At 44.6% G+C, this 22,925-nt stretch overlaps 1 protein-coding gene across 3 annotated transcripts in view; it reads left to right on the top strand.

Moving 5' to 3' along the window:
* The first annotated feature begins 3,064 nt into the window (after positions 1 to 3,064).
* Positions 3,065 to 22,925, top strand: part of MSL2 (MSL complex subunit 2) — a 35,109-nt gene continuing 15,248 nt past the window's right edge. Inside the window, exon 1 of one of the 3 annotated variants that reach the window (XM_066352135.1) lies at positions 3,065 to 3,673. Coding sequence is in view for 1 of the 3 variants with exons in the window: in XM_066352134.1 (XP_066208231.1) it covers positions 5,416 to 5,557 (142 nt within the window). In the remaining 2 variants the exon portion in view is untranslated. The other 2 variants (XM_066352136.1, XM_066352134.1) reach the window with 2 other exon arrangements.

Genomic DNA, 22,925 nt, shown 5'->3' with positions numbered 1-22,925 from the left:
GACAGCCTTTTCCCCACAATGCACCTTGGAATCATCCCACAGTGCCTTGCGTTCGGCAGTCCTGCATTCGCCGGGAAACTCCGTTGATTCCTTTAAAAAAATATTTTTTTCCAAGTGAGAGAAGATAGAGAGACAGAGACTCCCACATGCAGCCTGACCGGGGATCCACCTGCTGCTTCTCATCTGGGACTGTGCTCACAACCAAGCTATTTTTAGCACCTGAGGAGGAGGCTCCAAAGAGCCAGCCTCAGTGCCCTGGGCATTGCTCAAACCAACTGAGCCATGGCTGCGAGAGGGGAATAGAGAGAGAGAGAAAGAGATAAGGGGGAGGTGTGGAGAAGCAGATGGTTGCTTCTCCTGTGCGCACTGACCAGGAATCAAAACCAGGACATCAACACGTCAGGCTGACACTCTAACATTGAACCATCTGGCCAGGGCCTCTTTGGTTGATTCTTGTATGTCTGTATGTGCCCTAACCTGGACTGAACCTACAACTTTGGCGTATTGGAACACTCTCTAACCAACAGAGTTACTTGGTCAGGGCATCTCTAGATAGTTTTTGGTGCAGGAAGAAAAAGGAGAGGACAAAGGAAGGAGGGTAAAAGAGGAGGGGAAAAGCAAACAACTATTTCATAATTTTGTAAAGGGCCTAACCTCTCAGAAAGTCCCTCTGACTTATTGCCAGCCAGATCATTGTTCTTTGAAAGCATAAGTACAACTACTTCTGCATTTACTTCACTGTCCCTAAAGTGCTAGAATGCAATCAATAAATACTTGTTGATTGATTATTCTGAGTGTTTCAAATCAATCCACACTTTTGGTTTTATTAAGGATTTTAGAATTGACATTGATCAAGCTTAAATAAGAACTGTCTTAAAATTTGCAAGACATTGTATGCTGCTCCTCAAGGAAAAGCGAATATTTGTCTATGCTTATTATGCACCAAACACTGTACTGGGGGTTTTCTTTACATTATTGCAGTTCTAGTAATTCATTATTATTTTAACAATTACTGAGTGCCCATTATATGTCAGACCCTGTGCTAGGCAATAATGACAAAAAGCAAAAAGGGAGAAACTCTAACTTTTTAGCAGTTATAGTACAACGGGGAGAAGACAGGGCTAAATCAAGAACTGCCAAGTCCTGTGGTAAGTGCAATGAAAGTGGTAAGCACCTGACAATCCTGGAGGACAGAAATGAGGAGCTTTAATTCAAAATGGGGAGGAAATACAATTAGAAGGGAACATTGTCTGAATGAAAATTTAACTGGATGCCAAGAGGAGCCTAAGGAGATATGATTATATGTTGTGGGTCCTGGATGGGACCTTGGATCAGGAATAGGACATTAGAGAAAAACTGAAGAAATATAAATAAAATACAGATTTTGGTTAATCATATGTATTACTATTGGTTTCTTAATTTTGATAAATATATCATACTAAGGTAAGACATATATTTTATTTTTCTTTTCCAAGTGAGAGGAAGGGAGATAGATTCCCACACGCACCCAGACTAGGATCCACCCGGTAACTCCACTCTGGGGCCAATGCTCTGCCCATCTGGGGCCATGCTCTTAATAGAGCCATTCTTAGTGTCTAGGGGATGTGCTTGAACCATGGCTGTGGGAGGGGAAGAGAGAGAGAGAGAGAGAGAGAGAGAGAGAGAGAGAGAGAAAGGGGAGAGGAAGGGGTGGAGAAGCAGATGGTCACTTCTCCTGTGTGCCCTGATGGGGAATTGACCCCGGGACATCCACAAGCTGGCCGAAGATCTACCACTGAGCCAAACTGCCAGGGCCTTAAGATAAGCTGAGTATAGAATATACTAGAACTATTTGAACTATCTGTGTGATAATTCTGTAAATTTAAAACTGTTCTAAAATACATTTTTTTTTTGTATTTTTCTGAAGTTGGAAACGGGGAGGCAGTCAGACAGACTCTTGCATGAGCCTGACTGGGATCCACCCGGCATGCCCACCAGGGGGCAATGCTCTGCCCATCTGGGGTGTCACGCTGTTGCAACCAGAGCCATTCTAGTGTCTGAGGCAGAGGCCACAGAGCCATTCTCAGCTCCCTGGCCAACTTTGCTCCAATGGAGCCTTGGCTGCGGGAGGGGAAGAGAGAGACAGAGAGGAAGGAGGGGGGGAGGGGTGGAGAAGCAGATGGGCGCTTCTCCTGTGTGCCCTGGCCAGGAATCGGACCCGGGACTCCTGCACGCCAGGCTGATGCTCTACCACTGAGCCAACCGGCCAAGGCTTCTAAAATACACATTTTATTAAAAAATTTTAAACTGGCATCTTGTATTTTTATTTGATCTGGCAACCCTAACACCCTTACTTCCAAATAATAATTAAACATAAAATATGAAAAATTATCTTAGGTTGATAGAACAAGGGATTTGAGTTGTATATGACTTATCCTAAATATTTGATCCAAACACTTTTTTATTCTTGTTGCTCCTTTGGGAAAGAACATCCTGTGTGTTGTGGAAGAAGACCTTAGAATTTGGAATAAAAATAGAGCTATTATAAGTTTTATTTGATGGCAAGCTTAGAAAAAAAAAATTCTTATCAAAAAAAGGAAGATGGGGCATTTAAAAAATGAGAGTAAATTTCAGAATATTTGCTGTTTTCCAGATACAAGACAACCAAATATATTTTGCTCAACTTTATTTAATATCTGCTTTGCTGTGTAACAAAATTAGAAAGTTAGATCCTTATTGCTTAACACGTATGTGCTGATAATATGCAAGGCCTTATAAAGAAGATAAATCTGTTTTCAAATGGTAGTAGAAATTATATATCAGAGGTGTTCCCTCAAGCTCTTAACCATTCCTTTTTATTATAAGTGACAAAGCCCTAAAACATGTATTTGTGCCACAAAAGACTTACATACGTCATAAATTTCACTTTGTAAACTTGCAGAGCAACTACTATGTGAAAAAATTATGATGAACAGCTTTGGTGTATCCAGAGATAAGAAATGGTTCCTATTCTGTGCTTCCATTTGCACTACTCAAGGAAGGTTTGTATTTTTACAGCGGAAGGGAATCAGGTTAAGGTTAGGTGTTTATTTATTTATATCTCAGAGTTCTTAGTCTCCTGTAAAAACATCAGGCATAAAGCTTGCTTAAAATGATACTTTCAAGGATTTCGGTTCGTTCTAAAGCACGACCACAGATTCTTTAAGATACTGATTTACATAGAAAGGCTAGAGCTGTCACTGGACCTAAAAAAAGAAAAAAGAAAAAAAAGAGTTCGTTTTTTTAAACTGGACTCTGTTCCAGGAGGAGCTCTGTGCGGTCTGGGTTGGCGCTTCTTTAAGGCCGGGCCACTCGCTTCTCGACTCCAAGGATTAGAGACCGTGGGAAGAGCCCAGCTCTGACAGGCGGGAGAGGGCGCTGGTTCCGGGCCCCACAGCGTACAGACCGCCGGTCCGGGCCTCTGCGACCCCAGGTCGCGGCAGAGCAGGGGCTGCGGCCCCCACCTAGCGGACGCTGCCCGGAAGCCTGCTGGGCGCGCAGCCACGTTGTCTGGTGCCTGCCTTCCGGGATCGGCGAGGGTCAGCGAGCAGCGCAGCGCCCTCTCGGTGGTCAAGAAGCCCTGTTCCGGGATAAGGGCCACGAGGGCGGGACTTGGGGCTGTGCGGGCTATTTCCTCACAGCGTGGACAGTCACGGTGAGAGGCCGAGTTGGAGTCAGGGAGGGGCGCCACATGGCGCGACCTAGTCTGGCTTCAGTTGGGGGGGGGGGGGCCGTGAAGCAGTGTAGTGCGGGAAGCCTACCGCCCACACCAGGGAAGGATGGGTCAACTGACGGAGGTTTCACCACAGCCCACACGCCCAAGACAGGGAATTTGAGAGCACATGTGGGAGGGAGCGGAGAGAACAGGCGGCTCGCAGAGAGCATGCTCTGTTCTGAGAGCCAGAAGCGGAGAGCCAGGCATGCGCAGTGAGCCCAGGGTGGGTTGGCAGCGGGGAGGGGCTGGCGTGAGCGGGTTTATATGTTTATCCGGTTTTCTGGGTGGGCGGTCAAAGCGCAAGCGTTAAGGGCGAAAGGCGGCGGAGCTGGGTAGTGGAATGCGCATGCGCTGAGCGAGCCGGTAGCGCTGGGAGGGTGTGGAGGGGGCTCTCGCAGGAGAAGTAGGGGAAAAGGGAAGCGAAGGGAAAGGAAAGGGCGGGGGGAGGGGGGGTGAGTGTGCTCTGCGCACGCGTGCGAGCGCCAGCGACGACGGCGGCGGGGGAGTCTTGGGGATGACAGTGGCTTTGCCCGTTGGGGTAACGGTCGTCGTCTCCGGCAGGGCTTAAGGCGCCGCACAACCCGTGGGGTCCATTACGGCCGCAACAACCGGGGCCCTACCGAGACAGAGTGGCGCGTGGAGTCGGGGTGAAAGCGGCGAGGTTCGGGGGGAGGGGCCTGCGGCGGGGCCTGCTGTGTGCGCTGGGCGGCGGCGGGGCCTGCCTGTGTGAGCGCTCGCCTGCGCCGCGGCCTAGCGAGGTCCGTGGGCGGCGGCGGCGGTCGTGCGTGGTGCAGGCAGTGTTCGTGTGCGGTGCGGGGAAGATGGCCGGGCAGTGAGGGGCGGCGCTTGCGCCTGGTGACCTCCGAGGGAGCGACTGAGAAGCGAGGGGCGCCGCGGCGGCCCGGCCGGGCCTGCTCCCCGCCCCCTCCCGCCGCCGGCCCGCGCACTTCCTCCCCGGCCCTCCCCTATCGGGTGCGGGACGCTCTTGCCCGCTCCGCCACCTCAGGGACCAGCAGGGCTGTGAGCGCCGGCGCGGAGAGCCAGGCACAGTGTGGGCTTCGCGTTCGATATGGAGAGAGCGGCGGAGGCCGCGGCCAGCCGCAGCGGTAGCGTTCGTCGTCGCCGCGGCCTCATGCTGTAAGATCGAGGAAGCTGACGCCGGAGCGATCGCCCCTGCTGCCGCCGCCGCCTCCGCTCCGGGCGCTGTGATGGAGTAAGGCCCGCAGCCGGTGAGAAGCGTGCCCGCCCCTTGGACCGGGCCGGAGCCTGCTCCCGCCCAGCTGGAACTGAGGAGGTCCCTCCGCGTCCGGAGATGCAGCTCGAGCGCAGGCCGCCCGCCGAGCCGCGGGGCTAGACTGCACTCTGAGTCCCGGCCCGAGCGCGGTAGCCGCCACGTTCTGCGCCCCGCGGCCGCCCGGGACAGACTCGAACGCTGGTTTCTCTGCTTCGCTTTTTTTTGGTCTGCAAGTCTCAGGGACGGAGGAGGGGCGCCAGGGCCCCCATGTGTGGGAGGATTGCTTCAGCCTCGCAAACTTGCACGGATTTTGGTTACTATTTTGGCCAGTGGTTCTGCTCTGATTTCCTCCGAATTGTTGCAAATTCGCCATTGTTCCGTGGCTGCTCACAAAGTTGGATCCGGAATTTCTTTTCAACCGGGAGCCAACGGTGTCGAAGTGTCTGCAATGAACCCCGTGAATGCTACTGCTCTCTACATTTCCGCGAGCCGCCTAGTGCTCAACTACGACCCCGGAGACCCCAAGGCGTTTACCGAGATTAACAGGCTCTTGCCTTACTTCCGACAGTCCCTCTCGTGCTGCGTTTGCGGTGAGACGCTTTTTATTGTTCCTTTTTCAAGGCTTGTTTTAAAAAACCTGGGTAATGGTGACAGGAGTGGTTCGAGGACATGGTAGTTTGCATTAAGTTTTTGTGTTTTGTGCAGTGTACACGGTCATTAGTTTCGAAACTCGCCGAAGGATTTATGGCATTTCAGAAAGACAGAACCCTTCTAAACCGCTTTGTACAGCGGCCTGAACGTTCAAAACTGTTGAATTCGCCTTAGATCAATTCCTTAGCATTTTTGCTGGTGGTTTTTTAAGTGACGTGAAATATTCATGAATTCTGTTTTTTTGTTTTGTTTTGTTTCGTTTCTTAATCTTCGGTACAAGAGTGGATTTAACACCTCCCTCGGTTAAATCTGGTTAAAACATGTACATGTGGCATGTTTGCATTTCCCCAAACTGGTGTTATGTGTGGGTGTCGGTATGATGTGATGCGCCCCCAGCTTGTGAACTCGTGAGGAACTTTCCCCCAGGTTCTTCCAGAAATGCTTTGACAGTTGGACGGTAAACAGTGAGCCAGGGAATACTTGATTGGGTACTGCATGCTTTTTAGCTAGTGGGATTTTTACAGGATTACTTTTCTTATATTGTGGCCTGGTAGAAAGATATTTGAGGCATTTTTATTCAAGAATACTAATTTGTGTTGGAGAGGATACTTTCAAGTTATTCTTGAGAAGTGGATATATGCTAAATTATCTAATTGAAGCGTCTCGAAAGTTATAATTTGGATTAACTGTATGTATAATAATCATTTTTTTTTAAACTAGACGAATGAAAGGGCAGCAGGCCAAAAAAAATGATAGTTATATACTCTATATTCTTATTCCGCCAAAAATTTTGAGGTTTGGTGATCTTGCTTGTTTAGTCAGAACTTGTGAAATTTAGGCATTTCAAGCTTTCACTTTATCTTAAATTAGATAAAGAGTACTTTTGCAACTGTATTCCTTTGAGATTAATCCAGCATTTTCTGAATAACTGGATCAAGGCATGTAGGGAGTGCAGAAGAGGTGGATTGTATTTTTTTTTTTTTTTTTTTTTGCACACCAGGTACTTAATCTCATAAAAATTTAAGTAACTGTGTTAGAATGTGATTAAGTTCTACTGTGACTGGTAACAGACACTTAACACCTTTATAGAGAAGCACTTGCCCTGAGCAAATCACTTAACTAACTGCCCTGGGCCTCAGTTTCTTAATAAATGAAATGAAGAGTTTTGGGCTAGATTCAAAGTTTCCTTTCAGTTTAAATTTTACTAATGTAAGCATAAGAATTTGGGTTCATGGTACCCTCTTATCCCACTCCCACTTTTTATGGAGTGCTTCTTTTTTGATCTTAACAGCTTTTGACAGTTTGTGGACTGCTGAAAAGGAGCTGCTGTATAGGCTTCTCCCCAAACCTCTCTCTTAGGTGGGATTGCTGTGGTAATGATGGTAGGGGCGATGTAGGAGGAAGAGGGCATAGGGCAGCCCACCTGGGCCTGCTGGAACTGGAATAAGAGTGATGTCATTGTCCAGGTATCACTTGAAGATCTGGTATGTCTTCTTTTTACTAGGTAGATGGGATTTAGCCCTCTAATTTATGAGGAAAATGATAGTTTTGAATTGTGTAGAGCTTGCGGTTTTAACTTCTTATCAATTGGTTTAGGATAGTTGTGGTCTAATTGAACATTTTCCCAGATTCTATCCTAGATTTAAAGAAAACGACATTAAAAGTTAAAACTACATATTTAAATAGTCTCCCAACTGTAGGTTTTATTATTTTAAAAACCAGTCTTGGCAACATAAGGGGAATTTTTCTGACAGTGGAGCTTTGTAATTATTCCTTCTTTTTCAGCTTTCCTCTCCCACTATCCTATGGAAGAGATTTGTGGATTATACGTCTCTCTTATAACTGAGTAGCTGGCATAAAATTTCAGCAATTTGAATGTAGGTAGCTTCAGCACCCCACCCCACCTCCAGCCCCCATGTAGTCTGTTATTTGAATACCGATCCAGCAGTTAATCAATTTTATATAAGGTGCTACCCTAGACACTCTTTCTTAGTTGAAGAACATAATAAACTCATTCAGATTACTAGGGCAATGTACATTCTTTTGTGAAGGTAATAGCTAAAAGTAAAGTTAGTTCGGTGCTCTCAACAGGGAGTTTATTTCAACAGGCCCTCCAACATCTATCTGACCCTATCCTACCTTTTCAGCATATTAGCAACAGCTTTCTTACATAATTGCTCTGCTTCAGCCAGGTTGATGGTTTTGCATTTTCAGACATACATGCATGCCTTATGTTTTTCTCTTTTCCTCACATTTTATCTCTGAAGTTCCTTCTGTCTAAAATACATTCTTTTTCTCCCTGTGGTCTAACTCATCAACTCCCTCTCTCTTCAGTAAGTTCTTCCTTGCTCACTCTAGTAAAAAGTTCTCTTTGTCTTTTAAACCTTTGTAACTCTGTGTTCCAGTAAAAGGCACTTAAAACTCATTGCAATTTTTATGTCTAATTCTTCTGATGCATTAGGGGAAAATACTATTTTTTGGGTTACATTTTTATACTTGTCTTGCCTTATGCTTTCTCTTCTGTCCTGTAACTTGCATGTAGGATTAGAAAGAAAATGAGAGGAGGTGAGGGAGGGAAAAGTAAAAGGCTTACAAACTTTGCAGCTATGCTTCAAATCTTGGTTCTCCTACTTTTGTGTAGATAAGTTACTTTACCCTTTGCCTCAACTTCCTTCATCTACAAAACGGGGATGATTATACCTTTCTCAAGTTTATTTCCCCAAATTTATGTATATTATCTGTGGGTTTATTTTTAGGAGGGGGAAAAACCCTTTGAACCCATGAGAACAAGTCTATAGACTTGGTATCTGGCACATACTGTGTGCTTAACATCTCACACTTGTGCAGAAGTAGAGGGAAGAGGAGGTGAGAGAAGAGACTGAACTGTCAGGTCAATTATTGTCAAACCTACACTATTCTCTGGAACTACATGTTTTATTATTCTTTGAAATGTTAATTAGCTGATTATCACTGTTTGTTTTTCAATTGCCTTGTATATTTAAACCTTCTGAAGTTTCTAGTGAATGGGATAGCAATGCTCCAGAGAATTACTGTCTTTTCTAGGTCACAGAAACAAATTTCTGTGGGTACTTTTTGTGTCAGTTTTTTTCTCTTCCTCTAAATGTTGGAAGGTGCTTTATCATTTACCAGGAACTATAACTTATTTTAATGGTATGGGACTTGATAAATTTTAAGGTGTGTGTGTGGCAGAAAGAGTTAAGAGAGAGGGACAAACAGGAAGGGAGAGAGATGAGAAACATCAATTCTTTGTTGTGGTGGTTCCTTAGTTGTTCATTGATTGATTTCTCATATGTGCCTTGACCTGGGGGCCACAGCAGACTGAGTGACCCCTTGCTCGGGCCAGCGACCTTGGGCTCAAGCTGGAGAGCTTTTGCTTGAACCCGATGAGCCCGCGCTCAAGCTGGCGACCTCGGGGTCTCGAACCTGGGTCCTTCGTGTCCCAGTCTGATGCTCTATCCACTGCACCACCGCGTGGTCAGGCGAGATTTTTAAGTTTTTCATTAAACTTGTAAGTTCTCAAGTGACATAACAAGTCTGAATTTACTTAATAGTAATAATTGTGGACCTTCTGGACATTGAATTTCTCATTTATAAAGTGGACAGGGGCTAGTGATGAGTGTTTCCCATTGAGTAAGGGTGATAAAGGCTGAGAAAGTTTATTTGAATGTGAAGGATTTAAAGTCTTTAAAACTGTATCTTTTCTTCCTACTTCTCGTCTTAACATTCCACTAGAAGGTAGGTGGTTCCCTGAGGGTGAGAGCCTTGCTTGTCTAGCTCACCATTGTAGCCCTGCAACCTGTAGTTACTGGTTTAACTTGTCCAAAGGATGATATTACCATTAAAGAGAAAGTTTCAAAGTTGGAAGAATGTGCTCTCAGAACAAAGTATTTGCCTTAAAATCAAATAAATTTAGCTTTATTAGATCCCTTCATTTTCTTTATTTTTCTAATTTTGCCATTGTTTGTTGACCCTCTTCCTTATCCCCACTGGACTTACTGGAGCAGATTTTTTTCTTTTCCAAGTGAGAGGAGGGGAGATAGATTCCCACATGCACTGGAACCAGGATCACCCGGCAACCCTAGTCGGGGTGGATTCTCTGCCCATCTGGGGCCAGCTTGCAACTGAGGCAGAGGCTGTACAGAGCTATCCTCAGTGCCTGGGGCTGATGCGCTTGAACCAATTGAGCCATGGCTGCAGGAGGAAGGTGGGGGGCAGGGGAAGAGAGAGGGAAAGGAGGGTGAAGGGTGGAAAAGCAGATGCTCGCTTCTTCTTTGCCCTGACCAGGAATTGAACCAGGACCTCCACACGCCTAGCTGACATGCTACCACTGAGCCATCCTGTGGTCAGGGCCACAGATGATCTTAAAAGTTTTTTCCAGTCTGGAATTTTGATTCTCTCTTTTAATAGAATTAACTTTCATTTTGACTAAAACAATTTATAAATAGCAAGACTTTTCTGAAGTGAATTTTGAACATATAATTTGGGATGTCTTATTTTAAACCAAGTATCTTGTGTGTGTGTGTGTGTGTCTGTGTGTGTGTCTGTGTGTGTGTGTGTGGCAGAGCCAGAGAGAGCCAGAGAGAGGGACAGATACGGACAGACAGACAAGAAGGGGAGAGACGAAAAACATCAACTCTTCGTTGTGGTTCCTTAGTTGTTCATTGATTGATTTCTCATATGTGCCCTGACTGGGGGGCCATAGCAGACCAAGTGACCCCTTGCTTGAGCCAGCGACTTTGGGCTCAAGCTGGTGAACCTTGCTTAAACCTGATGAACCCGTGCTTAAGCTGGCGACCTTGAGGTCTCGAACCTGGGTCCTCTGTGTTTTATCCATTGCGCCACCGCCTGGTCATGCACCAAATATCTTTTAGATAGAGGTTAAATTAAAAGGCCATTTGAATAATTGTACCCAAATGTTATAATTACTAATGTTTTGTATTTATATATATTTTTCTCTAGCCATGAGTTCATTTGATCCTTAAAATTTAGTTTATCTTGTACTTAAAATTTCTTTTTATTTTTTATTTTTCTGAAGTAAGAAGCAGGGAGGCAGAGACAAGACTTTTGCATGTGCCTGACCAGGATCCACCCAGCATTCCCACCAGGGGGCGATGCTCTGCCCATCTGGGGCATTGCTGCTGTCAACTGATGCCATTCTAGCACCTGAGGCGGAGTCTGTGGGGCCATCCTCAGCTTCTGGGCCAACTTTTCTCCAGTGGAGCCTTGGCTGTGGGAGGGAAGAGAGAGAGAGAGAGAGAGAGAGAGGAAGGAAGGGAGGGAGGGAGGGGGGAGGGGGAGGGGGAAGGGAGGGAGAGGGGGAGGGGAGAGGGGGAGGGGGGAGGGGGGAGGGGGGAGAAGCAGATGGGCACTTCTCCTGTGTGCCCTGGCCAGGAATCAAACGTAGGCCATCCACACGCCGGGCTGACACTTTACCGGTGAGCTAACTGGCCAGTGCCTCTTGTACTTAAAATTTCAAAAATTTCAAAATCTCTATAGTTAAATTTTTTTTATTAGTAAACATAAAATTCACTCAACCATTTTTTAAGTGTACAGTTCAGTCATGTTAAATATATTTACATTGTTGTGAAACATTTCCAGAAGTTTTTCATCTTGCTCATCTGAAACTTTATACCCATCAACCAGTCACCCATTTTCTTCTTCCCCTCAGTGTCTGTAACTACATTCTACTTTGTCTTGAGGAATTTGACTTCTCTAGGTACCTCATATAAGTTGAATCATACTACAGCATTTGTCTTTTTGTTGACTGGCTTATTTTACTTGGCGTGCTGTCCTCAAGATTCATCCATGTTGTAGCCTGTGACAGGATTTCCTTACTTTCAAGGCTGAATAATAGTCGGTTGTATGTATATAGTATGCTTAGTTTATCCAGTTAATCCAAGATGGACATTTTAGTTGCTTCCACCTTTTGGCTGTTGCAAATAGTGTTGATTTGAACATGAATGTGCAAATAACTCTTAGAGATCTGCTTTCAGTTTTTTTGGGTACATACCTTGAAGTGGGATATCTGGGTCATATGGTATTTCTTCTGTTTTTAAGGTTTTTAGGAACCTCTGTACTGTTTTCCATAGCAGTTGCGCCATTTTATAATCCTACGAACATATTAAGGGTTTAAATTCTTCACATTCTTGCCAATACTTGTATTTTCTGTTTAAAAAAAATTTTTATTTTTATTTTTTCCTGAAGCTGGAAACGGGGAGAGACAGTCAGAAAGACTCCCGCATGCGCCCGACCGGGATCCACCCGGCACGCCCACCAGGGGCGACGCTCTGCCCCTCCGGGGCGTTGCTCTGCTGCGACCAGAGCCACTCTAGTGCCTGGGGCAGAGGCCAAGGAGCCATCCCCAGCGCCCGGGCCATCTTTGCTCCAATGGAGCCTTGGCTGTGGGAGGGGAAGAGAGAGACAGAGAGGAAGGAGGGGGGAGTGGAGAAGCAAATGGGTGCTTCTCCTATGTGCCCTGGCCGGGAATCGAACCCGGGTCCCCCGCACGCCAGGCCGACGCTCTACCGCTGAGCCAACCGGCCAGGGCCTAAAAATTTTTTTTATAATAGCCATTCTGATGAGTATGAGGCAGTATTTCCGGACTTTTTTTTTTTGGGTGACAGAGATAGGGGCAGATAGGGACAGACAGGAAGGGAGATGAGAACTATCAACTCTTCATTGTGGCACCTTAGTTGTTCATTGATTGCTTTCTCATGTGTGCCTTGACTAGGGAGCTATAGTAGAGCTAGTGATCCCTTGCTCAAGCCAGCGACCTTGGGTTTCATGCCAGTGCCCTTTGGGTTCAAGCTAGCGACCATGGGGTCATGTCAGTAATCCTACGCTCAAGCCAGTGACCCTGCGCTCAAGTCGGTGACCTTGGGGTTTCGAACCTTGGTCCTCCCTGTCCCAGTCCGATGCTCTATTCACTGTGCCACCATCTGGTCAGGCTCATTGTGATTTTTGATTTGCATGTATCTGATGAGTAGTAATGTTGATCATACACTTGTTGGCCATTTGTATAACATCTTTGAAGAATCACTATCATTTTTTATCTTGAAAACTTATGTCATTCATTACATCTTTTTTATTAATTACTTGTGATGTTCTGAGTGTTGAAATAAAAAATGAGTAAGACGCATGGCCCTTACCCGTATGTTGCTTAGTGTTATAGGGAAGACATAAGTAAACCAGCAATTACTAGAGGCAGTAAAGTTAAACCAAATTTCAGCCATTGTAATTGAACCATAAGGTAACTTCATTGCATATATAAAAAATTTAAAAAATAGCCATAAATTGGTATTTTCCTTTATATAATTTGTTTTTGAATAGCTGGGTCAATGTTGAAGTAAACCAGATTGGTCTTAGCTCAGAGTTTGGGGGGACTTAAGTTTATCTGTTTGCTCTGATATGGGAAGAATTCTTATTTTTATTTAAGATTTTATTTTATTTTAGAGAGAGGGGAGAGAGAGAAAGGAGAGGGGGCGATAGGGAAGCATTAACCCTTAGTAGTTGCTTCCAGTATCTGCCTTGACTGAGCAAGTCCAAGGTTTTGTACCAGTAGACCTCTGCATTTCAGGTCAATGCTTTATCCACTGCACCACCACATCTTCAGGCATGGGAAAAATTCTTTAGGGATCATTTATTTAGTGGGCCAGGAAGGAAGAACAATGTCTAGCAATTTGTTGGTGGGTACACTGTTATTTCACATATTTATTTAACTTTATTTTCCTAAGAAAAATTTCCGTTTTACACTTTCCCCTTTTAGTATTCTAAAAATTAGTTCTAAGTAGTTAATAACACTAGTTTAAATAATGGTTCAAGGCAGGCTCTATGGTACTGTAGAATTAGGAGAAATTGTTTCAGTCTAGTGAGATCTAGGAAGTATGGGGCTTGAGTGGGACCAAGGGGAATGGCCAAGTTAATTGTTCATTTTCAGTAAGGCTTAAGGGAAAGAACAGTTGGCTTATTGAGGCTGAGGAAAATCAAGTTTATGTGTAATAAGGAGTCTGTGGAGGAGAGCCCCCACTCCCCCCCCCCCTTTTTTTTTTTGTATTTTTCTGAAGCTGGAAACGGGGAGAGACAGTCAGACTCCCGCATGTGCCCGACCGGGATCCACCCGGCACGCCCACCAGGGGCGATGCTCTGCCCACCAGGGGGCGATGCTCTGCCCCTCCGGGGCGTCGCTCTGCGGCGACCAGAGCCACTCTAGCGCCTGGGGCAGAGGCCAAGGAGCCATCCCCAGCGCCCAGGCCATCTTATCTTTGCTCCAATGGAGCCTTGGCTGCGGGAGGGGAAGAGAGAGACAGAGAGGAAGGAGGGGGGGGCGGAGAAGCAAATGGGCGCTTCTCCTATGTGCCCTGGCCGGGAATCGAACCCGGGTCCCCCGCACGCCAGGCTGACGCTCTACCGCTGAGCCAACCGGCCAGGGCCGAGCCCCCTTTTCCTTTAGTAGTTACTCAGGCTTTTTTGTGTGGGGAGCTTTGATGCCAGGATAAGGAATTTGACATTTATCTTATAGACCTGTTTTTTTTTCTTTTTAAACTGTGTTCTATAGGCTGCCTAAAGTTAAATAATCTGGAAGGCTTGTTAAAATGCAGAATCCCAATTATCACATCAGATTAAATGAATTAGAATTTCTTTGAGCAGGGCCTTGTAATCTGCATTTTAACCCTGCATCTTGAAATGGGGCAGGGGATTTGCAAATCACTACTGTAAGCATTTGAGAAATGATGTTTTAAGTAGGAGAGTGATGTAATTGAAATTCTGTCTTAGAAAGGATTGATTAGTAGTAGAATATGGGATTGTTCACTAAATAGTGGTGGCAGTGGAAAGGGAACAGCATAGATAATGCTGAGGGAAATTTTTATCTTGCTTATGGTTATAACACTTTAATTTTTGAGATGTACTGTATTACACTTTGTCATGATTTGGCATATTTCCCTGTGAATAGATTAAACCAGGCATTTCCTATTCCATTATTTATAAATATGTCTAGCACAGTGCTTTCACAGAGTATATATACTTGATAAAATGTACTGAATTATATTTAAGATCTGACAAAACCTGGCAGTTTGAAGGAGTCAAAAGTAACTCAGTTCATATCAGAAATTAAGTCAGCAAAGACATTGATTTTGGAAGGACATGAAGAATTTAGATAGGCTGGTTTGGAATAATATAAGGACAGCCCAATTAAAATACTCTTCAGGGATTTAGCAATTTGGTGTGGAATTTGAGAGTGGTCAGGTGCTTGGGAGAGGTTGCAGTTAAGATCAGAATTAAAGCAAATCAGGTACAAGCCTGAGGAGAAAGATGAGACAATGTTGAATGATGTGATAGTAGTTGGGAGTTGGGGTTAGTGAAGAAATATTGGAAATATCATTAAGAAATTATAAAAAAATCCAAAAATTTTTACTTTATTCCCTTCCTTGGAACCTTTGATTTTAAAAATAATTTTATATACTAGATATAATAAAACAATATGTCTTCCGAGTCTTGCAGTTGTGGATTTCACTCTATGAAATTAATTTGAACATCCAGTTCTTTCTTTGTACTCCTTGTTTTCATTTGTGTGTGTGTGTGCATTTGTGAGCACCCGTGTCATATTGATTACATTGACAGCACGCGATCATTAGTTGATTAATGTCTTATTATATTGACTACTCTTAGTTGACACTTCCCTCAGAGTCCACTTGGCCACTTTTATGTATGATTCATTTAAATTTGTTTTTGCTGCAGGTTCTGATGTATTTTAAAAAGTAATATGTCAAAATATTTATTCTAATTTCTCTTACATTTTTCTCTGTGTATGCTTTTGACTTCTTATCTATCAAATTTCTGTTACCCTGTCTTTTTTCTCTTTTTTTTGTCTTTTTAAAGATTATTTCTTGTTTCCTTGTCAAGAAATTCATTTAGATTTTTTTTCACCTTAATTACTATGTAACTGGCTGTTTTCTCATCTTTTTCTTGTTCTGACTCAGTCTATAATATTTTAACAGGATTGTTTTCATTCATTACCCTTTTACTCCAGAGATCTTGAATCTTTGCAGAGTTGGAATATATGGTCTTCTCAAACTGTTTTAATCTAATTTTATAGCCAGTATATTTTTTGTATGTGCTGACTTTAGTTGTCTATCAATTAATATGTTAATTTTCTTTGCTATAACCTACAAAAAATGGTGCATGTAAAATCTGGAAATAAATTGTTTTCTGGCAAAGTTGAATGGTTTTTAAATTCTTCATGTAACATTTAAAGGCATACCTAAAGTGGGGAGTCAGCAGTCCAGTGTATAACAACCTAAGGGCCTTTGACCCCCCCCCTCCCCCAATCCTCCTAAATTCTTTCCCTTGATGTTTAAATCTGCTTGGTGTTCTGATATTTAGGACTCTGGTCATATATAATCCAGGAATCTAAAAGGGCAGTTCAATTCAGGCGTCCTTGTGATGGGTTTCTGAATCCCCTCTACAGTGAATCAGTTGGTTGTCCAGCCTGTGACTGACATATTCAGGATATGATGTGGGATATAACTATGTCATATCCACCAGAAAATGTGGGCTGTCTCAGGGATCTCTTTATGGTGTCATTGAGCTTACCAGCTCAGTTTTTACTAGGTCTTTACAAGGATGATAGATATTACTAGGTTCTTCATGATGAGAATTTATAAAGCCTTAAGCAAAAAGGATCATATATCATATGGCTATTTTTTACATCAAGTAATTCTTTCTATAATATTCTTGAAAGTTTATTTCTGAATACTTCTGGGTTAGGGAGCTAAATTCTACTCTGCAAAATAGTCGTTATCATTGTTTGACAACTTTTTAAAAAGAACTTTCTTTAGAAAATGTATGTTCTTCATAAAGTTCTCATGTCCAGTTTATCCATGTCTCCTCTATAATTGTATCCTGCTCGTTTTTTTTGGTCCTCTTTTTAAATTTTTGTGAGGAGGAGAGGCAGAGAGATAGACTCCTGCATGCGTCCTGACTGGAGCCCACCTGGCAAGCCCCTTAGGGGGGGCGATGCTTTGCAGATCTGGGGTCATTGCTCCATTGTAACCAGAGCCTTTTTTTAAGTGTCTGAGGTGGAGGCCATGGAGCCATCCTCAGTGCCCGGGGCCAACTCATTTGAGCCAGTCGAGCCATGGCTGCGGGAAAGGAAGAGAGAAAGGGAGTGAGAGATAAGGGGGAGAGGTGTAGAAGCAGATGGTCACTGCTCCTGTGTGCCCTGACTGGGAATCAAACCCAGGACATCCAGACACTGGGCCGATACTCTACCACTGAGTCAACTAACTGTTCAGGGCTTTTGTCCTCTTGATTGACTCAGAAAGCCTGTGATAGAATTTTACCCTTCAACTGTTGGAAGATAGTTTTCATGTCTTTCCTGAGAGAATAAGCATCCCTAAGATACCTATCCTGGAAGCATCCTTATTTCACTTCTAAAAGTACGGACTTTTGTGTCCACGTCTATAGTATTTTAGAGGTGGCCAGATGGGATTGTCTGTGATGACTTGAACAAATTATTTAATTTGTTTCATTTGGTTGGATTAGAGCAGAGATTTGATTGTGAATTTGGCCCCCAGATGTGTTTTTTTTCCAGCTTGATAAAAAATTTACTGGCCCTGGCCGGTTGGCTCAGCGGTAGAGCGTTGACCTGGCATGTGGAAGTCCTGGGTTTGATTCCCGGCCAAGGCACACAGGAGAAGTGCCCATCTGCTTCTCCACCCTTCCCCTTCTCCTTTCTCTCTCTCTCTCTTACCCTCCTGCAGCCAAGGTTCTATTGGAGCAAAGTTGCCCCAGGTGCTGAAGATGGCTCCATGGCCTCCACCTCAGGCCCTGAAATTGCTCAGATTGCAGCAGAGCAATGACCTAGAGGGGCTGAGTATCGCCTTCTGGTGGGCATCCTGGGTAGATCCTGGTCAGGCACATGCAGGAGTCTGTCTGTCTGCCCCCACCCTTTCTCACTAATGGAGGGGAAATTATTTTACTGAATTTGTTGGTCAAAGTTTTAAAATCTAGCCTTCACATAAAAACCAGATTTTAAGCACCTCCTAGAAAATTGTAAGGTCTGGGCATCAGTAGGTGCACTTTTCCCTCATGGAATGGCATAGCATGGCATTGGCTGTAGTTGAGAGGGGATGTCTCCTTTTTGGAAGTGAAGGTATGTAAGTGCTTTTTATTTTGCCTTTGGTACCTCACAACCTTAGTCACTTTTTTTTTTTTAACTTTACCTGTATACCCATTTAGACATTTGGATTTATAATCTTCAGCAATGAAGGATTTTGTAAGGTCTCCTTTGTACACACTATTTTGAAATACAGAATTCTGTTGTTGGGATCTTGAATTATTTTGTGACCCCTTTTTACCTGAGTAAAAATCAGGATTGCTTCACTTGTTTGGTAGGTGTTGGTTCAGATGTTTTTGGCTAGTTAAAACATTTTTGCCTGACCAGGTGGTGGTGCAGTGGGCAGAGTGTCGACCTGGGATGTTGAGGTCCCAGGTTTGAAACTCTAAGGTCTCTGGCTTGAGCGTGGGATCATAGACATGACCCCAAGGTTGCTGGCTTGAGCAAGGGGCGGGGGGTCACTGGCTCAGCTGGAGGGTGTCCCCCCTCTCCCTAGTCAAGGCATGTGTGAGAAAGTAATCAGTGAACAACTGAAGTGCCACAACTACAAGCTCATGTGTCTCATATCTCACCCTTCCAGGTCTGGGCACATATGGGAAGCAACCAATGAGTGCACAACTAAGTAGGACAACAAATGAATGCATCTTTCTCTCTGTGTCTGTCTCTTTTTCTCTCTCTAAAAATCAATAGATAAAATTTAAAATGCGATTTTTAGTTATACGTACTTAGCTACATCTTAAGTGCTCAGTAGCCACATGTGGGTAAAGGTTACTTTGTTTATTATTATTTTTTTTACAGAGACAGAGTGAGTCAGAGAGAGGGATAGACAGGGACAGACAGGAACGGAGAGAGATGAGAAGCATCAGTCATTAGTTTTTCATTGCGCGTTGCAACACCTTAGTTGTTCATTGATTGCTTTCTCATATGTGCCTTGACTGCAGGCCTTCAGCAGACCGAGTAACCCCTTGCTGGAGCCAGCGACCTTGGGTTCAAGCTGGTGAGCTTTTCCTCAAACCAGATGAGCCCGCACTCAAGCTGGCGACCTCGGGGTCTCGAACCCGGGTCCTCTGCATCCTAGTCCGACGCTCTATCCACTGCACCACCGCCTGGTCAGGCCGGTAAAGGTTACTTTATTGACATTGCAGCTGTAAAAACATTTCCATCCTTGCATAAAAGTTCTACTGGACGGAGCTGAAAGTTGTGGGAGCATTGAAGATATTGTCAGTGTTTTCTTCTCATCTTTTTATTTTAAAACACTGAAACAGATGGGGTATAAAAAGAGAAAATAACTACTTTTTTTCCTTTACAATGAAGCAATTTAAGGAGATACCAAATAAATATTGGACCAAATAATGTTCCCATAACCAGTTATTAATTATGCTGAATCCACCTGTCTGCCATTATGCTTTTAAATTGTTTTAATCTTTAGGCATATATTTTGTTAACTCCTACTCATGTTATTTTATTTATTTAAATTTTTCATCTATCCAGTTCAATGGACCATTGGTTAGGGACAAGAAACATGAGAAAATTAAGTTGATATTGAAATAACTAGATAATGAGCATAAAAATGTTAATAATTAAAAATGTTTGGTTCAGGGTTATTATTAGCTCTCTTTGTAAGTTGTGATATGACATCCTGGTATACCAGCAAGGTATTGGTGATTAGTAAAAGAGCAATATGAAAATATATATTGATATGTAACATGGCTTTATAGTTTTGTCAAATAAAGAGAAAAAAGACATTTTAAACTTTCAGTGTGTTATTTGAAGTGTTTTTAAATACCTATCTAAAGCCACCCTTAGTTCATCATTTAATAACAAACCACAAGATTGTTTTAAATTTTTTAGTAAAAAATACAAAACTTCAAACACCAAGTCACATTTGCATTTTTGTCTTTGTGTAATGTATTCAATTTTAGCCTATGTTTTTAACATTTATGAGTCTACAAACCAGATATGTCATTTTAAAATAGATATCGCCAAAATGAATTTTCTGACATACTTTAAATAAAATAAGATGTAGCTCTTGTTAATGGGAAGTCAAAATTTGCTTTTGTATTTTTTCTTTTTTTTAGAGAGAGAGAGGGATACAGACAGACAGGAAGGGAGAGAGATGAGAAGCATCAACTCATATTTATGATACACTTTATTCGTTGATTGTTTTCTCATATGTGCCTTGACCAGGAGACTCCAGCTGAGCGAGTGACCCCTTGCTCAAGCCAGCGACCATGGGGTCATCTATGATCCCACACTCAAGGCCAGTGACCTCAGGGTTTTGAACCTGGGTCCTCAACATCCTAGGTCGATGCTCTGTCCACTGTGCCACTGCCTGGTCAGCTTGCCTTTGTATGTTTTATAAAATGAACTTTATAGTATAATCTTGAATAATATGCTGAAAACTTTTTTTTTAAAGCCAGAGAGAGAGAGAGAGAGACAAGAAGAGAGAGAAAGAATCAACTCATAGCCCTGGCCGGTTGGCTCAGCGGTAGAGCGTCGGCCTGGCGTGCAGGGGACCCAGGTTTGATTCCCGGCCAGGGCACATAGGAGAAGTGCCCATTTGCTTCTCCACCCCACCCTCCTTCCTCTCTGTCTCTCTCTTCCCCTCCCACAGCCAAGGCTCCATTGGAGCAAAGATGGCCCGGGCGCTGGGGATGGCTCCTTGGCCTCTGCCCCAGGCGCTAGCGTGGCTCTGGTCGTGGCAGAGCGACGCCCCGGAGGGTCAGAGCATCGCCCCCTGGTGGGCAGAGCATCGCCCCTGGTGGGCGTGCCGGGTGGATCCCGGTCAGGCGCACGCGGGAGTCTGTCTGACTGTCTCTCCCCATATCCAGCTTCAGAAAAATACAGAAAAAAAAAAAAAAAAAAAGAATCAACTCATAGTTGCATCACTTTAGTTGTTCATTGATTGCTTCTCATATGTGCCTTGACCAGGGGGTACCAGCTGAGCCGGTGACCCCTTGCTCAAGCGAAAGACCATGATCCCGTGCTCAAGCTGGTGACCTTGGGGTTTTGAACCTGGGACCTCAGCATCCCAGGTACGCACTCTGTGCACTGTGTCACCGCCGATCAGGCTGTATATGTATTTTTTCCCCCTTAAAGTCACTTCATCACAGGCTCTGGCTGGGTAGTTCAGTTGGTTAGGGTGTTGTCCTGATAAGCCAAGGCTGTGGGTTTGATTCCCAGTCAAGGCACATGTAAGAGGGAACCAGTGAATGCACAGCTAAGCAGAACAACAAAGTGGATACTTCTTTCTCTCTCCCTCTCCTTTCCTCCCCTCCCCTCCCCTCCCCCCTGTCCCCCTCTTTCAAAAAACCCCCAGTTAATGCATAAATAAGTGGAACAACAAATTGATGTCTTCTCTCTCTCAAATCAATCAAAAAATTTTTTTTTCAGAGAGAGAGAGAGAGGGATAGACAGAGACAGACAGACAGGAATGGAAAGAGATGAGAAGCATCAATCATTAGTTTCTCATTGTGCGTTGCAACACCTTAGTTGTTCATTGATTGCTTTCTTATATGTGCCTTGACTGTGGGCCTTCAGCAGACCGAGTAACCCCTTGCTGGAGCCAGCAACCTTGGGTTCAAGCTGGTGGGCTTTTTGCTCAAACCAGATGAGCCCGTGCTCAATCTGGCGACCTCGCGGTCTCGAACCTGGGTCCTCTGCATCCCAGTCCAGTGCTCTATCCACTGTGCCACCGCCTGGTCAGGCTCAATCAAAAATTTTTAAAAGATCACTTCTTCATCACATTTTCTACTTAAATAATTAGCAAAATTCCCCTGGAGTTTCCTGTATTATGAAAGATGGCATCTAAACAAAAGAAGGTTAAAGTATCTAGTAGTTCCTAATCCCAGTTGTGCATCAGAATTACTTGGGAAACTTTTAAACAATACATATTCTTGGATTGAATCAGTTCTGGAGCAGGCCACTCAGGTGATTCTAATACCACTAACAAACCTCTGGATGAGAGTGGTGCTGTCTTGGAATACTTCTCGTGTGAGGTTAATAAGTGCACTTAAAAAAAGTGTTCCAGCCTGACCAGTCAGTGATACAGTGGATAGAGCGTTGGACTGGGATGCAGAGGACCCAGGTTCTAGACCCCGAGGTCACCAGCTTGAGCGTGGGCTCATCTGGTTTGAGCAAAGCTCATCAGCTTGAATCCAAGGTCGCTGGCTTGAGCAAGGGGTTACTCGGTCTGCTGAAGGCCCGAGGTCAAGGCACATATGAGAAAGCAATCAATGAACAACTAAGGGATCGCAACGAAAAACTAATGATTGATGCTTCTCATCTCCATTCCTGCCTGTCTGTCCCTATCTATCCCTCTCTCTGACTGACTGTTAAAAAAAAAATGTGTTCCAATAAATTTAAGGAATGCCATGTTAAGCAAGTTTCTTTCTTTCTTTTTTTTTGTGTGTGACAGAGACAGAGAGGGACAGATAGGGACAGACAGACAGGAAGGGAGAGAGATGAGAAGCATCTGTTCTTTGTTGTGGCACCTTACTTAAGTTCATTGATTGCTTTCTCATATGTGCCTCAACCAGGAGGCTACAGCAGAGTGAGTGACCCCTTGCTCAAGCCAGCGACCTAGGGCTCAAGCCAGTGACCCCTGCGCTCAAGCTAGATAAGCTTGTGCTTCAAGCAGCAAGCTCTGGGTTTTTTTTGTTTGTTTGTTTGTATTTTTCTGAAGCTGGAAACGGGGAGAGACAGTCAGACCGACTCCCGCATGCGCCTGACCGGGATCCACCCGGCATGCCCACCAGGGGCGACGCTTTGCCCACCAGGGGGCGATGCTCTGCCCCTCCGGGGCGTCGCCCTGCCACAACCAGAGCCACTCTAGCGCCTGGGGCAGAGGCCTAGGAGCCATCCCCAGCGCCCGGGCCATCTTTGCTCCAATGGAGCCTTGGCTGCGGGAGGGGAAGAGAGAGACAGAGAGGAAGGAGGGGGGGGGGCTGGAGAAGCAAATGGACGCTTCTCCTATGTGCCCTGGCCGGGAATCGAACCCGGGACCCCCGCACGCCAGGCCGACGCTCTACCGCTGAGCCAACCGGCCAGGGCCAACCTCTGGGTTTTAAACCTGGATACTCTGTGCCCCAGTCCTGTGCTCTATCCACTGTGCCACTGCTGTGCCCCAGTCCTGTGCTCTATCCACTGTGCCACTGCTTGGTCAGGCTAAG

This window comes from Saccopteryx leptura, chromosome 10 (assembly GCF_036850995.1).
Source record: "Saccopteryx leptura isolate mSacLep1 chromosome 10, mSacLep1_pri_phased_curated, whole genome shotgun sequence".
NCBI classification, from domain to species: domain Eukaryota; kingdom Metazoa; phylum Chordata; class Mammalia; order Chiroptera; family Emballonuridae; genus Saccopteryx; species Saccopteryx leptura.
The sequence above is the reverse complement of the archived record's forward strand: the minus strand, read 5'-3'. Positions and strand labels throughout refer to the sequence as shown.